This window comes from Hypanus sabinus, chromosome 31 (genome assembly GCF_030144855.1).
Source record: "Hypanus sabinus isolate sHypSab1 chromosome 31, sHypSab1.hap1, whole genome shotgun sequence".
Classification (NCBI taxonomy): Eukaryota; Metazoa; Chordata; class Chondrichthyes; order Myliobatiformes; family Dasyatidae; genus Hypanus; species Hypanus sabinus.
Genome location: NC_082736.1, coordinates 37,723,745 through 37,740,846, shown reverse-complemented (window position 1 = coordinate 37,740,846; position 17,102 = coordinate 37,723,745). Strand labels below are relative to the sequence as shown.

Here is a 17,102-nt window from a genome sequence, read left to right as displayed (position 1 = left end):
ACGGTAAAGCTAAGAGGTCCTGAAGAGAGAATTTAGAGAGCTGGCCAGAAAGCTGAGAAACGGGACCTCCTGGGTCCTCCTGGATTGTTGTCTGTGCCACGTGCCAGTGACGGTGGACCAATATTCTTGTGGGCAGGTTTGGTAGAGCTGTTGGGGAGGGTTTAGACTAATTTGACAGGGGGTGGGAACCAGAGTGTGGGGACTCAGGATAGGACGAACGGTTAAAAAGCAAAGATAGCATGCAGTCAACCTGTCAGGAAGGGCAGGCAGGTGATGGGACAAAATTACAGCCAGCAGGGTGAGTATCAGTGCTTTAGGGATGCAGAATCCAAAAGGGTAGTATAAACAGTACTTGAAGTGTTATATCTCAGTGCACAGAGTATAAGAAATAAGGTGGATGATCTTGTCGAAATATTACAGATTGCCAGGTATGATGTTGTGGCCAGCACTGAATTGCGGCTGAAGGATGTTTGGAGTTGGCAGCTGAATGCCCAAGGTTACATGTCCTATCGGAGGGGGAGGGAAGTCAGTAGAGGGGGTGGTGTGGCTCTGCTGGTAAAGAATAGCCTCAAATCAGTAAAAAGATGTGAGATAGGATTGGAAGATGTTGAATCTTGTGAGATGAGTTACGAAACTGCAAAGGTAGAAGGATAATACAAAGGTTGGGGATGTTGTGGGTAGTGTGGAGGGCTGTCAGAAGATACAGTGGGACATTGATAGGATGCAAAACTGGGCTGAGAAGTGGCAGATGGAGTTCAACCCAGATAAGTGTTAGGTGGTTCATTTTGGTAGATCAAGTATGATGACAGAGTATAGCATTAAAGGTAAGACTCTTGGCAGTGTGGAGGATCAGAGGGATCTTGGGGACCAAGTCCATTGGACATTCAAAGCAGCTGCGCAGGTTAACACTGTGGTTAAGAAGGCATATGGTGCATTGGCCTTCATCAGTCGTGGAATTGAATTTAGGAGCTGAGAGGTAATGTTGCAGCTGTATAGGACCCTGGTCAGACCCCACTTGGAGTACTGTGCTCAGTTCTGGTCGCCTCACTACAGGAAGGATGTGGAAGCCATAGAAAGGGTGCAGAGGAGATTTACAATTATGTTGCCTGGATTGGGGATTATGCCTTATGAGAATAGGTTGAGTGAACTTGGCCTTTTCTCCTTAGAGTGACGGAGGATGAGAGGTGACCTGATAGAGGGGTACAAGATGATGAGAGGCATTGATCGTGTGGGTAGTCAAAGGCTTTTCCCAGGGCTGAAATGGCTAACATGAGAGAGCATAGTTTTAAGGTGCTTGGAAGTAGGTACAGAGGAGATGTCAGGGTAAGTTTTTTATGCAGAGAGTGGTGAGTGTGCTGCTGGTGACGGTGGTGGAGGCAGATATAATAGGGTCTTTTAGGAGTCTCCTGGATAGGTATGTGGAGCTTAGAAGAATGTGGGTAACACCAGGTAATTTCTAAAGTAAGTACATGTTCAGCACAGCATTGTGGACCGAAGGGCCTGTGTTGTGTTGTAGGTTTTGTGTGTTTCTATGTCCCTGACGTCAGTTATATATGGGTCTTCCAGCAGCAGCTCGGATGTGGATCACAGATTACAATAGGAGAGGCGCATATCAAAGGGAAATATTATGATAGTCATGGGAGAATTCAACATGCAAGTTAATTGGGAAGTTAGGTTGGAAATGGATCTCAAGAAATGAGTTTGTTGAATGCCTACAAGATGGCTTTTCAGATCGGTTTGTAGCTGAGCCTATGAGAGGATAAACTACTGGTTTGGGTGTTATGTAATGAACTGGGTGTGATTATTGAGCTTCAGGAAAAAGAACCCTTGGGAGACAGTGATCACAATATGATTGAGTTGAACTGGAAATCTGACAGGGAGAAAGTAAAGTCTGATGTAGCAGTATTTCAATGGAGTAAAGGAAATTATAGGTATGAGAGGGGAGCTGGCCAAAGTAAATTGGAAGGAGCTTCTAGCAGGGATGTCAGCAGAGCAGCAATAGTGTGAGTTTCTGGGAAAAATGAGGAAGGTGCGGACAGATATATTCCAAAAACAAAGATGTACTCAAAGTGGCAAAATAGTACAACTGTGGCTGAAAAGGAAATTCATGGCTTATGTAAAAGCAAAAGGGAGGGCATGCAACAAAACAAAAATTAGCAAAATGATAGAGGATTGGGAAACTTTTAAACCCTACAGAAAGCAACTAAATGAATCATTAGGAGGCAAAGGATGAAATATGAAAGCAAACTAGCAAATAATATGAAAGTGGATAGTAAAAGCTTTTTCAAGTATGTAAAAAAAAAGATATGAGAGTGGAAAAAGGACTGATAGAAAATGAGAATGGAGAAAAAGTAATGGGACAAGGAGATGACAGATGAACTAATTATTTTGCATCAGTCTTCACTGTGGAAGACACTATCAGTGTGCCAGATGTTGAAGGGTGTGGGGGAAGGGAAGTGAGTGCAATTATTATTACAAGAGAGAAGGTGCTCAAAAAGCTGAAAGACCTAAGGGTACATAAGTCATCCGGGCCAGATGAACTGCACCCCATGGTTCTGAAAGAGGTAGCATTAGAGATCGTGGTGGTGTTAGAAATGATCTTGCAAAAATCATCGGACTCTGGCTTGGTGCCAGAGGACTGGAAAATTGCAAATGTCACTCCACTCTTTAAGAAAGGAGGAAGACAGCAGAAAGGAAATTATGGACCATTTAGCCTGACCTCAGTGGTTGGGAAGATGTTGGAGTCAATTGTTAAGGATGAGGTGATGGAGACACAGGTGACACAGGACAAGATAGTACAAAGTCAGCATGGTCTCCTTCAGAGAAAATCGTGCCTGATAAACCTGTTGGAATTCTTTGAGGAGATTACAAATAGGATAGATAAAGGGAATGCAGTGGATGTTGTATATCTGGACTTACAGAAACAAGGTGCCACACATGAGGCTGCTTAACAAGTTAAGAGCCCATGGTATTACAGGAAAGTTACTTGCATAGTTAGATATTGGCTGATTGGTAGGAGGTAGCGAGTAGGAATAAAAGGATCCTTTTCTGATTGGCTGCCAGTGACTAGTGGTGTTCTGCAGGGGTTGGTGATGGGACCGCTTCTTTTTATGCTGCGTATCAATGATTCAGATGATGGAATAGATGGCTTTGTTGCCAAGTTTTCAGATGATACGAAGATTGGTGGAGAAACAGGTATTGTTGAGGAAACAGGTAGGCTGCAGAAGGACTTAGGCAGATTCAGAGAATGGGCAAGAAACTGACAAATGAAATACAATGTTGGAAAATACATAGTCATACACTTTGGTAGAAGAAATAACTGTGCAGAATATTTTCTAAATTGGGAGAAAATCCAAAAATCTGAGATACAAAAGGACTTGGAAGTCCTTGTGCAGAACACCCTGAAGGTTAACTTGCAGATTGAGTCGGTGGTGAGGAAGGCAAATGCAAAGTTAACATTCATTTCAAGAGGTCTAGAATACAAGAGCAAGGATGTGATGCTGAAGTTTTATAAGGCACTGGTGAGGCCTCACCTTGAGTATTGTGGACAGTTCTCGACTCCTTATCTAAGAAAAGATATGCTGTGCTTGGAGAGGGTCCAGAGGAGGTTCACAAGGATGATTCCAGGAATGAAAGGGTTATCATACAAGTAACTTTTGATGGCTCTGGGTCTGTACTCGCTGGAATTTAGAAGGATGAAGGGGGATCTCATTGAAACCTTTTGAATGTTGAAAGGTCTAGGCATGGTAGATGTGGAAAGGATGGTAGGGGAGTCTAGGATAAGAGGGCACAGCCTCAGACCAGAGGCGCGTCCATTTAAAACAAAGATGCAAAGAAATTTCTTTGGCCAGAGGGTGGTGAAGTTGTGGAATTCATTAGCACAGGCAGCTGTGGAGGCCAGGTCATTGGGTGTATTTAAGGCAGAGACTGACAGATACTCAATTGGACATGGTGTCAAAGGTCACAGGGAGAAGATCAGTGGAGAGCTGCGGAGGGAAAAATAAGGATCAGCCACGATTGAATAGCAGAGCAGACTCGATGGACCAAATGGCCTAATTCTATCCCTCTGTCTTATGGTCTTATGGAACGATAGGATATGGACCATGTGCAGGGAATGATGGAGTACAGACATTTATATGGGCAGAATCAGAATCCTGTTTATTATCACTGATGTATGTTGTGGTATTTGTTCTTTGGGTTGGAGTACAGTGTAATATATTAAAAAAAATACTAAAGATTACCTTTAATTGTCAAAACTTCATCAGCACATTGAAACTTGCACCAGCTGTGTCAACAACAAACACAGTTTGAGGGTTGCTGAGCTTCCAGCACCAACATTACACGCCCATAACTTTGGACTGTGGGAGGAACTGGAGCACCCGGAGGAAACCCACTTGGTGATGGGGAGAACGTACAAACTCCTTACAGACAGTGGCGGGAATTGAACCTGGGTCACTGGCTCTGTAATAGCGTTACACTGACCCACCGCGTGACCGTGCCCCCCATCGTGACTCTCGTACAAAGAGTGAACAGAGACCGTTGCAGGTGTGAGCATTCCGCTTTGATGCCACTTACCCAGCTCTGTGCCACACACATAGATCTCCAGGCCGTGCGTGTGACCCTCGCTGCCATCGGGAAGGGGAGTCTGGGCGCTTCCTTCGCTTGCTGTTACCTCTACGTTAGCGAGATGTACCCGACCGTGATCAGGTGGGTAGCTGGGTTCCTTCCTTCAATTGGCTGCTAATGGGAACGGGGTAGTCTTGCGGTTGGGGGTGGGTGTTTCCCTGGTCGTCCCACAGTGGGGGGTTAAACACCAAATGGGGGGGTTGTTTCCCTGGTGGTCCCACGGTGGGGATTAAACACCAATTGGGGGTGTTCCTTTGTGAAACTGCAGTGGGGAGTTAAACACCAACAGCTATCACACAGGCTTGTTTATTTAATTATTTAGAATTACAACGCATAACTGGCCCTTTTGCCCCAACGAGCTGCTATACCCAGGTTACCACCGATTTAACCCCAGCCTAATCATAGGACAATTAATAATGGCCAGTTAACCTACAGACAGAGAAAAAGATGGATGGACAACATTAAAGAGTGGACAGGGAAAGCACTTGCGGTGACCCAGGCTCTGGCACACAACCGCGACGGATGGAACAAACTGGTGCAAAGCTTGACATGACGGCACCCCAACGACTCCACCAGGAGTTAAGGGCGCAAGGAAGGAAGGAAGGAACCTACTAACCATTTGGCCCATCAAGTCTGCTTTGCCATTTCATCATGGCTGATCTATTTTCCTCTCAGCCACAATCTCCTGCCTTCTCCCCGTATCCCTTCATGGTTTGGCTAATGAAGAATCTACCAACTTCTGCCTTAAGTATACTCCAAGTCTTGATCTCCACAGCCGCCTGTGGCAATGAATTCCACAGATTCACCACCCTCTGGCTAAAGAAAATCCTCCTCATTTCCATTTTGAAATTATGTCGCTCTATTCTGATGCTGTGTCCTCTCATCATGGACTCTCCCACCACAGGAAGCATCCTCCCCACGTCTACAGTATTGAGGCCTTTCAACATTTGATAGGTTTCAATGAGGCCATCCAGGCCCAGAACCATCAAACGCTCCTCATATGGTAACCCTTTCAATACCGGAATCATTTTTGTGAACTGCCTTTGAACCCTCTCCAATGTCAGCACATCTTTTCAAAGATGTTTTGAACAGATCTTTTTAAAAGGGCCAAAATCTACTCAGAAAACTCCAAGTGAGGCCTCACCAACCGCCAACATGAAAATCTCAACCTTACATCCTTGCTTTTCTATTCTAGTCCTATTGAGATGAACGTTAACATTGCATTTGCCAGACTCAACCTGCAAATTAACCCTTAGGAAATCCTGCACAAGGACTTCTAAGTCCCTTTGCACCTTTGATTTCCAATTTCCCTCTCCATACGGAAAATAGACCACTTCTTTATTCCTTCTATCAAAGTGCATGACCATACACTTCCCGACACTGTTTTCCATCTGCCTCTTCTTTGCCCATTCTCCTTGTCTGTCTAAGTCCCTAAGTCCTTCTGCAGCTTCTCTACTTCCTCAAAACTACCTGCCCCTCGACCTATCTTTGTATCATCAGCAAACTTTTCAACAAAGCAATCGATTCTGTCATCCAAGTCATTGACATATAATGTAAAAAGGATCGGTACCAACACAGGCCCCTGTGGAACACCTCTAGTCACCAGCAACCAACCAGAAAATACTTCATTTATTCCCGCTCTGCCTCCTGCCAATCAGCCACTGCTTTATCCATGCTACAAAGTAGTATCTTTCCTGTAATACCATGGTCTCTTAACCTGTTTTACAACTTCATGTGCGGCACCTTGTCAAAAGCCTTCTGAAAAACCAGGTACACAAAATCCACCAGTTCTTCTCTGTCTATCCTGCTTATTATTTCTTCAAAAGATTCTAACAAATTTGTTAGGCAAGATTTTCCCTTGAGAAAACAATGCTGACCTCGGCTTATTTTATCACATGCCTCCAAGTACTCTGAAACCATGTCTTTAACAATTGACTCCATCATCATCCCAACTACTGAGGTCAGACTAATAGGTTTACAGTACCCTTTCTTCTGCTTCCCTTCCTTCTTGAAAAGTGGAATGCCATTTGCACTTTTCCATTCCTCTGGAACCATACCAGAATAGACCATAAGAATTAGGCCATTCAGCCCATCAAGTCTGCTCTGCTATTCCATCATGACTGATTCTGGATCCCACTCAACTGCATGCATCTGCCTTGTCACCATATCCTTTGATGCCCTGACCAATCAGGAAACAATCAACTTTTGCCCTAATTATGCCCACAGACTAGGCCTTCACTGCAGTCTGTGGCAGAGCATTCCACAGATCACTACACTCTACATTAAAAAAAAATCCTTATCTCTGTTCTAAAAGTTTGCCCCTTAATTTTGAGGCTGTGCCCTCTAGTTCTGGATACCCCCACCATTGGAAACTTGCTTTCCACATCCACTGTATCTAACCTTTTTATCATTAGGTAGGTTTCAATGAAATGCCCCCGCATTCCTCTAAATTTCAGTGAGTACAGGCCTGAAACTGCCAAACTCGCTTCATATATTAACCCCTTCATTCCCAAAATCATTCTTGTGAATCTACTCTGGACTCTCTCCAATGAGTCTCCCATCGTTTTGGGAGATTTTAACCAGGCCAGTCTGAAAAAATCACTAAGCAACTACCAACAGATCACTTGCAATACCAGAGGAAACAACACACTGGACCATTGCTACACCACCATCAAGAATGCCTACCATGCTATTCTACGCCCTCACTTTGGGAAGTCTGATCACCCAGCTGTACTTCTACTCCCAGAGACTGAAGACTGCAGCACCAGCAGTAAGGACCAAGAAGGTTTGGACAAGGGAAGCACAGGAGCGCCTACAGGACAGCTTTGAATCGGTGGACTGGACTGTATTCAGGGATTCATCTTTGAACTTGGATGAGTATGCTGCAGTTGTTACCGACTTCATTAAAACCTGTGTGAATGAGTGTGTGCCTACAAAGACTTACTGTACATTCCCAATCCAAAAGCCATGGATGAACCAGGAGGTACGTCGTCTGCTGAAGGCTAGTTCTGTGGCATTCAAGTTTGGCGACCCAGGCCTGTACTAGAAAACCAGGTATGATTTGCGGAGGACTATTTCAAGGGCAAAGAAACAATTTCGAATGACGTTGGAGGCGACATCGGATGCACAGCAACTCTGGCAGGGTTTGCAAGACATTACTTCCTACAAAGCGAAACCCAATAACATGAATGGCAGTGATGCTTCACTACCAGATGAACTCAACGCCTTCCATGCACACATTGAAAGGGAGAACACAACTACAGCTGTGAAGATCCCTGCTGCACCTGATGACCCTGCAAATATCACTGCACTCTTTAAGAAGGGAGAAAGGCAAAGGAAAGGAAAGTGTGGGCCAGTTAGCCTAACCTCAGTGGCTGGGAAAATGTTGAAGTCTATTATTAAGGATGAGGCTTCAAGGTACTTGGAGACTAATGATAATATGTCAAAGTCAGCATGGTTTCTGTAAAGGGAAATCTTGCCTGACAAGTCTGTTGGAGTTCTTCGAGGAAGTAACAAGCAGGGTGGACAAAGGAGAGACAGTGGATGTCATTTACTTGGATTTTCAGAAGGTATTTGAGAAGGTGCCTCACCTGAGGATGCTTAACAAGATAAAATCCTATGGCTTTACAGGAAAGATACCGGCATGGATAGAGGAATGTCTGACAGGCAGGAGGCAGCGAGTGGGAATAAAAGGGGCCTTTTCTGGTTTGCTGCTGGTGACTAGTGGTGTTCCTCAGGGGTCAGTATTGGGGCTGCTGCTTTTCACGTTTTTCTGTCTGATTTAGATAATGGAATTGATGGCTTTGTGGCAAAGTTTGCAGATTATATGAAGGCAGCAGGGAGCATGGGAACAAAAGTGGCAGATGGAATACAGTGTTGGGAAATGTATGACGCATTTTGGTAAAAGGAACAATAGTGCAGACCATTATCTAAATGGGGAGAAGATTCAAACATCAGAGGTGCAGATGGACTTGGGAGTTCTTGTGCAAGCCTCTCAGAAGGTTAATTTACAGGATGAGTCTGTGGTAAAGAAGGCAAATGCAATGTTGGCATTTATTTCAAGGGGAATAGAATATAAAAGCAAGGAGATAATGCTTAGGTTTTATAAGACTCTAGTCAGGCCACACTTGGAGTATTGTCAGCAGTTTTGGGCCCTATATCTCAGAAAGGGAGTCTTGTCATTGGAGAGAATCCAGAGGAGGTTCACAAGGATGATTCTGGGAATGAAGGGGTTAACAAACGAGGAGAGTTTGGCAGCTTTGGGCCTGTACTCACTGGAATTTATCAGAATCAGGTTTATTATCTGTGTTGTGAAATTTGTTAACTTAGCTGCGGCAGTTCAATGCAATACGTAATAACGAAGAAGAGGGAAAAATAAAATAAAAATAATAAATAAATAACTCAATTATAGTAAACATATGTTGTATAGATTAAAATCATGCAAAAACATAGAAATAAAATATATTAAAAAGTGTGGTAGTTTTCATGGGTTCAATGTCCATTTAGGAATCGGATGGCAGAGGGGAAGAAGCTGTTCCTGAATTGCTGACTGTGTGCCTTCAGGCTTCTGTACCTCCTCCCTGATAGTAACAGTGAGAAAAGGGCATGCCCTGGGTGCTGGGGGCCTTTAATAATGGACATTGCCTTTCTGAGACACTGCTCCTTGAAGATATCCTGAGTAGTTCGTAAACTGGTACTCAAGATGGAGCCAACTAAATTTACAACCCTCTGCAGCTTTTTTTCAGTCCTATGCAGTAGCCCCCACCATACCAGACAGTGATGCAGCCTGGAGAAGGCTGGGGGATCTCATGAAACCTACCGAAAATTGAAACGACTAGATAGGGTGAATGCGGAGAGGGTGCTTCCTATGGTGGGGGTATTCCGAACTAGAGAGCACAGCCTCAAAATTGAGGGGTGAACGTTTAGAATGGAGGTAAGGAGAATTTTTTTTAAGCCAGAGAGAAGTGAATCTCTGAGTAGAGAGTAGTCTGCCACAGACTGTGGTGAAGGCCAAATCCATGGGTATTTTTAAGGCGGAAGTTGATAGTTTCCTGTTTGGTCAGGGGATCAAAGGATCTGGTGAGAAGGCAGGTGTATGGGGTTGAGTGGATCTGGAATTAGTCATCATGGAATACAGGTGCAGACTCGATGGGCTGAATGGCCTAATTCTGCTCCTATGTCTTCTGGTCTTATCAGAACTGGAAAGGAAGGAGGATGAAGCCAGAAGTTGGGGGGAGTGGGAGGAGTAGTGGCACAGTAGCAGAGTGATCAGTGTAACGCTGTACAGTGTCAGTGATTAGTGACTCAGGTTCGATTCCCACTGTAGCCTGTAAGGAATTTGTACGTTGACCTGGGTTTCTTCCGGGTGCTATGGTTTCCCCCCACATTCCATGTTCCCTCCCACGTTCTATGGTACCCATGTGGTTTAGGGTCAAACACGAGAGATTCTGGCGATTTTGGAAATCCAGAGCAACACACAAGATGCTGGAGGAACTCATCAGGTCATGCAACATCTGTGGAAATGAATAAACAGTAGACACCAGAATAAAAAGATGTAGGGGGAGGGGGAAAGTTAGCTAGAAGATGATAGGTGAGGCCAGGAGGGTGAGAAAGGTAAAGGGCTAGAACAAAAAGAATCTGATAGGAGAGGAGAGTGGCCCAGGGGCAGGTGATAGGCAGGTGAGAAGGGGTAAGAAGACAGCATGGGGAATAGAGGAGGGAAGATGGAGGGGAATAAATCGGAAGGAGAAATCAATATCCATGCCAGATGAAGGGTACCCAGATGGCATATGAGGTGTTCCTCCTGCACTCTGAGAGTGGCCTCATCTTGGTACAAGTGGAGTCCCTGGGCCAACATGTTACAACAAGAATGGAACTCCGATTTTGGTGGATGCGACCGAGGTGTTCAACAGCAGTCTCCCAATCTATGATGGGTCTCGCCAATGTCGAGGGAGCGGTGGGCACATTAGACAACCCCGGCAGATTTGCGGGTGAAGTGTTGCCTGGCCTGGAAAGACTGTTTGGGCCCTGAATGGAAGTGTTTTGGCAGGTGTAGCCTTTCTGTTGCTTACAGGGATAAGTGCTGGGTGGGAGATTCGTGGAGAATGACGAATGGGCAAGGGAATTGGAGACGGAGTGATCCCTGTCGAAAGTGGAGGGGGGGGGGGGAAGGAGGCAAAGGTGTGATTGATGATCGGGTCCCTTTGGAGATGGCGGAAGTTGTGGTTAATGTTGTGCTGGATGTGGAATCCCATGGGACGGTAGGTGAGGACAAAAGGAATTCTATCCCTTCCGGCATTCATTTCCTGGATTAAAATGATATATCATATTCCAGTAGCCTCGGTGCTCACTAACAATCGAAGATTTCCCTTTTTTTTTGTTTATTTCGGGGCACTAGACAAGGCTGTCCTCTTAGTCCATTATTATTTGATATTGCTTTAGAACCCTTGGCAATTGCTATCAGAGAATCACAGAATATTTTTGGCATGAATCGTGGGACAGATATACATAAGTTGCCATTATATGCAGATGATTTATTATTATTTATTTCTGACCCTGAGAAATCTATTCCTGCAGTTTTATCATTGTTGGCTCAATTTAGTGATTTTTCTGGGTATAAATTAAATCTTAATAAGAGTGAATTGTTTCCTTTAAATAGACAGGTTCCAATTTATGGAAATTTACCTTTTAAATTAGTTAATGACTCTTATTTAATTAGGGATTAAAATCACAAAAAACTATAAAGACTTATTTAAGGTTAACTTTTTTACCCTTAATCGATCAGATTAAATGTTGGTTTACTAAGTGGTCACCACTATCTTTATCTCTGATAGGTTGGATTAATGCTATTAAGATGGTTATTTTACCCAAGTTTTTATATATATTTCAAGCGGTACCAATTCATTTTCCGAAATCTTTTTTTGCTAATGTTGATTCAAAAATTTCCTCATATATATCTGGCAGAATAAAAATCCTAGGTTAGGTAAAATATATTTACAGAAGGCAAGGAAGGAGGGTAGATTGGCATTGCCTAATTTTAGATTTTATTATTGGGCAGTTAATATCCGATATTTGATATGTTGGTTAAAGGATTGGGATTTATCTTTTAGCCCTCATTGGGTGAACCTGGAAATTAAATCTGTACAAGGATTTGCATTGGGTTCTATTTTAGGGACTTCTCTTCCCTTTACTTTTTCTAAATTGCCGAAACGAATTGACAACCGATAGTTAAACATACTTTACATATATGGTTTCAATTTCGGGAATTTTTTGGGTTGACTCAGTTTGTTTTAAATATTCCTATTGTATCCAATTGCTTTTTTATCCTATTATAGACGAAGCTTATTCAGCTTGGAAGACTAAAGGATTACTACGATTTTCCGATTTATTTTTGGATAATTGTTTTATGTCTTTTGAGCAATTATCTAATAAATATAATTTGCCTAAATTTCATTTTTTTTAGATATTTACAGATTAGGAATTTCTTAAATACTGTACTTCCTATTTTTCCAAATTTTGTGTCTTCAGGTATTTTAGAGAATTTGTTTAAACTAAACTCTTTTCAGAAAGGGCTAATATCAAAACTTTACAATATAATTATGAAGATACGTTCAGAGCCCTTTTATAAGACTAAAAATGATTGGGAAAGAGAACTTAACCTTACTATCCCTATTGAGAATTGGGATAAAATTCTTCAATTAGTTAATACATCATCTATATGTGCTAAACATTCATTAATACAGTTTAAAGTTGTGCACAGGGCCCATATGTCCAAGGATAAATTGGCTCATTTTTATTCCTATATAAATCCTATTTGTGACAGATGTCATTCTGAGATAGCGTCTTTAACTCATATGTTCTGGTCGTGTCCGCTTTTGAAAAAATATTGGAAAGATATTTTTGATATTATTTCTGCGGTATTGAACATTGATGTACAACCTCATCCTATTACCACAATTTTTGGTTTACCAATGATGGACTCACTCCATTTATCCTTTTCCGCTTGTCGAATGATTACATTTCTTACACTAATGGCTAGAAGATCTATTTTGTTGAATTGGAAAGAAATTAATCCTCCTACTGTATTTCATTAGTTTTCTCAAACTATGTTATGACTAAGTTTAGAAAAAATTAGAAGTGGTGTATTTGATACTTCTATTAAATTTGAAAAGATATGGAGACCATTTATTCAATATTTTCATATGATGTAATATGACCCTGTTCCAAGCCTATTTGATTTTCCAGTTTTGACTTTATATATGTTGAGAGGATCGGAGTTGACGACACTGATGATTTTGTATTTTTGTGAGATATTATAAACAGCCCTTTTCTTTTCTTTTTCCAGTTTTTCTTTTTCTCTTTTTTCTTTTTTTGTTTTTTTCCTTATTAGTTACTAGATTATTAGATTAGTTTTTTGCATAATTTTTTTCTTTTTCTTTTTTCTGTTTTTTTAATTAAATATTATGATATACCTAAGTTTGCCTTGTTATTTACATATTGTATCGTCCATGATTTGGGAATACTCATTTATACTGTAATCATTGCTTATGTTTTCTTTCATGTTCAGTTGAAATGTGTGTGTTTGTAATCCCATTATCTGTGTATCAACTTTATTTTGTTGATATTAATAACAATAATAAAAAGATTGAAAAAGAAAGAAAGGAATTCGATCCCTGTTGAGGCGGCAGGAAGACGGGCTGAGCACATTTCGGGATGTGGAGGAGATATGGGTGAGGGCAGCGTAAATGGCAGAGGAAGGGAAACCCCGTTCTTTGAAGAAGGAGGATATTTGTATGGGGCCTATCAGCGGCATCAACAGAGCTCTGGGAAGAGGTGCTTCTCGCAGGCGAGAGCGGGTGCTTCGTGGGCATTTGTCCATCGTATGGGGCCTATCAGCGGCATCAGCAGAGCTCTACAAACTAACTAAAAGTACATGCGGGATAGATGGAGCGGCCATTGTCGGGAGTAGGCCAGTGGCGAGAGAAGAAGCGACAGGCTTTGGCTCAAAAAGACTTTGGCTCGGAAGAGGCATCGGCTCTGTGTAAAGCGTCTGTTAAGGTTTCCATTTTTGTTTTCTTCTCTCTCTTACTGAACAATTTAAATAACTGTGGTGTTCTGTTCGTGCAGGATGTTGTAGAACTGGGAGACCCAGGGAACTACATTTGCATGAAGTGCATCTGGCTGCAGCTCCTTGAGGACCATATCAGGGATCTGGAGCAGCAGCTGGATGACCTTCCGCTTGTACGGGAGAGTGAGGAGATGATCGATCAGAGTTACAGGGAAGTAGTCACCTCGAAGTTTCAGGAGGCGAGTAGCTGGGTGGCCGTCAGGAAAAATGGAAATAGGCAGTTAGAGCAGAACACCCCTGTGGTCATTCCCCTCAAAAACAAGTATACTGCTCTGGATACTTTCGTGGGGGATGACCTCCCGGGAGAATGCCACGGCAACTGGATTACAGGCACTGACCATGGGTCCGTGGTGCAGAAGAGAAAGAGGGAGAAGAGGGGAGCGGTAGTGATAAGGGACTCAATAGTGAGGGAAACAGACAGGAGATTCTGTGGATGTGAACGGGACACCCGGATGGTATGTTGCCTCCCAGGTGCCAGGGTCAGGAATGTCTCGAATCGCATCCACAACATTTTGGAGAGGGAGCTAGATGTCTTGGTACATATTGGTACCAATGACATAGGAAGGACAAGCAAGGTGGTCCTGAAAAGAGAATTTAGAGAGCTAGGTAGAAAGCTGAGAAGCAGGACCTCCAGGGTAGTAATTTCTGGATTGCTACCTGTGCCACGTGCCAGTGAGGGTAGAAACAGGATGATTTGGCAAATTAATGCGTGACTGAGAAGCTGGTGCTGGGGTCAGGGCCTCAGGTTCTTGGATCATTGGGATCTCTTCTGGAGGAGGTATGACCTGTTCAAGAGTGATGGGTTGCACAAGAACTGGAAGAGGGACCAATATTCTCACAGTTTTGTTAGAGCTGTTGGAGAGGGTTTAAACTAATTTGGCAGAGGGATGGGAATTGGTGTGAGGGGACTCAGGATAGGACGGATAGTAAAAATCTTAGGCCAAGCCTTTGGCATGCTGAACAGCAGCTGGTTGTGGAACCCCGAGAATGGGTCCCATTTCCGCAAAGAATGTAGTCAGCGTGTACCTCCAGGTCAGGGTCTTCAAAAGAACCCTGAAAGGGAAAAACAGAGATATTAAAGATGGAATTAGAACTGTTTTCGAAAATGCAAGCAAAGGAGTCACCGTTGGGCACCATAACTACTTAACTCCACCTCCTTTTTAGAGCAGTTTGCCATTAAGCCTACTAGGAGATCAGCTATATTGGATTAGGTGTTATGTTATGAACTGGAGGCGATTAGGGAACTTAAGGTAAAATAACCCTGAGGAGGCAGTGATCACAATATGATTGAGTTGAACTGGAAATCTGATAGGGAGAAATTAAAGTCTGATGTAGCAGTATTTCAGTGGAGTAAGGGAAATTACAGTGGTATGAGAGAGGAGTTGGCCAAAGTAAATTGGAAGGAGCTGCTGGCAGGGATGTCAGCAGAGCAGCAATGGTGCGTGTTTCTGGGAAGAATGAGGAAGGTGTAGGACACGTGTATTCCAAAAACTGAAGAAATACTCAAATGGTAAAATAGTTTAACCATGGCTGATGAGGGAAGTCAAAGCTATTGTAAAAGCAAAAAAGAAAGGGCATACAATTAGTGGGAAATTAGGGCATACAATCAAAAATTAGTGGGAAAATGGAGGATTGGGAAGTTTTTAAAAACCTATAGGGAGCAACTAAAATCATTAGAAGGGAAAAGGCAAAATATGAAAGAGAGCTAGCAATGATATCAAAGTGGATAGTAAAAGTTTTTTTTCAAGTATGTTAAAAATAAAAGAGAAATGAGAGTGTTTTTAGGACCACTAGAAAATGAGGCAGGAGAAATAATAACGGGGGACAAGGAGATGGCTGATAAACTAAATGAGTATCTTGCATCTGTCTTGACTGTGGAAGACACTAGCAGTATGCCTGATGTTGTAGTGTGTGAAGGAAGAGGACTGGAAAATTTTAAATGTCACTCCATTCTTTAAGAAAGGAGGAAGGCTGCAGAAAGGAAATTATAGACAATTTAGCCTGACCTCAGTGGTTGGGAAGATGTTAGAGTCAATTGTTAAGGATGAGGTGATGGAGTATTTGGTGACACAGGACAAGATAGTACAAAGTCAGCATGGTTTCCTTCAGGGAAAATCGTGCCTGATAAACCTGTTGGAATTCTTTGAGGAGATTACAAGTAGGATAGATAAAGGGGATGCAGTGGATGTTGTATATTTAGACTTTAAGAAGACCTTTGACAAGGTGCCACTCATGAGGCTGCTTACCAAATTAAGAGCCCATGGTATTATAGGAAAGCTACTGGCCTGGTTAGAGCATTGGCTGATTGGTAGGAGGCTGTGAGTGGGAATAAAAGGATCCTTTACTGGTTGGCTGTCAGTGACTAGTGCTGTTCTGCAGGAGACGGTGTTGGGACCACTTCTTTTTATGCTGTGTATCAATGATTTAGATGATGGAATAGATGGTTTTGTTGCCAAGTTTGCAGATGATACGAAGATTGGTGGAGGGGCAGGTCGTGTTGAAGAAACACGTAGGATGCAGAAGGACTTAGACAGATTAGGAGAATGAGCTAGAAAGTGGCAAATGAAATGCAATGTTGGAAAATGCATGGTCATGCACTTTGGTAGAAGAAATAAATGTGCAGACTATTTTCAAATTGGGAGAAAATCCAAAAATCTGAGATGTAAAGGGACTTTGGAGTCCTTGTGCAGAACACCCTCAAGGTTAACTTGCAGGTTGAGTCGGTGGTGAGGAAGGCAAATGCCATGTTAGCATTCATATCAAGAGGGTTAGAATACAAGAGCAGGGATGTGATGCTGAGGCTTTATAAGGCACTGGTGAGGCCTCACCTTGAGTATTGTGAACAGTTTTGGGCCCCTTAACTTAGAAAAGATGTGCTAGCATTGGAGAGGGTTCAGAAGAAGTTCACAAGGATGACTCCAGGAATGAAACGGTTATCATATGAGGAATGTTTGAAGGCTTTGGGTCTGTACTCGCTGGAATTCAGAAGGATGAGGGGCGATCTCATTGAAACCTTTCAAAAGTTGAAAGGCCTAGAATGTGGAAAGGATGTTTCCCATGGTGGGAGAGACTAGGACTGGAGGGCACAGCCTCAGGATAGAGGGGCACCCTTTCAAAACAGAAATGTGGAGAAATTTATTTAGCCAAAGGGTGGTGAATTTATGGAATGTTGTCACATGCAGCTGTTGAAGCCAGGTTGTTGGGTGTATTTAAGGCAGAGATTGATAGGATCTTGATTGGTCATGGCATCAAAGGTTATGGGGAGAAGGCTGGGAACTGGGGTTGAGGAGGAGAAAAGAAAGGCTCAGCCATGATTGAATGGCAGAGCAGATTTAATGGGCCTGACGGC

General features: G+C 42.9%; 1 protein-coding gene across 4 annotated transcripts in view; it reads left to right on the top strand.

Moving 5' to 3' along the window:
* The window catches only part of LOC132384103 (solute carrier family 22 member 6-A-like), a 58,815-nt gene that overhangs the window by 27,357 nt on the left and 14,356 nt on the right, over positions 1–17,102 (top strand). For 3 of the 4 annotated variants that reach the window (XM_059955445.1, XM_059955442.1, XM_059955443.1), the window contains one exon: positions 4,599–4,707. In XM_059955445.1, the coding sequence (XP_059811428.1) occupies positions 4,599–4,707 (109 nt within the window). Of the gene's footprint in view, positions 1–4,598; positions 4,708–4,948; positions 10,770–17,102 lie in introns of those variants that run through there. The other variant, XM_059955444.1, reaches the window with a different exon arrangement.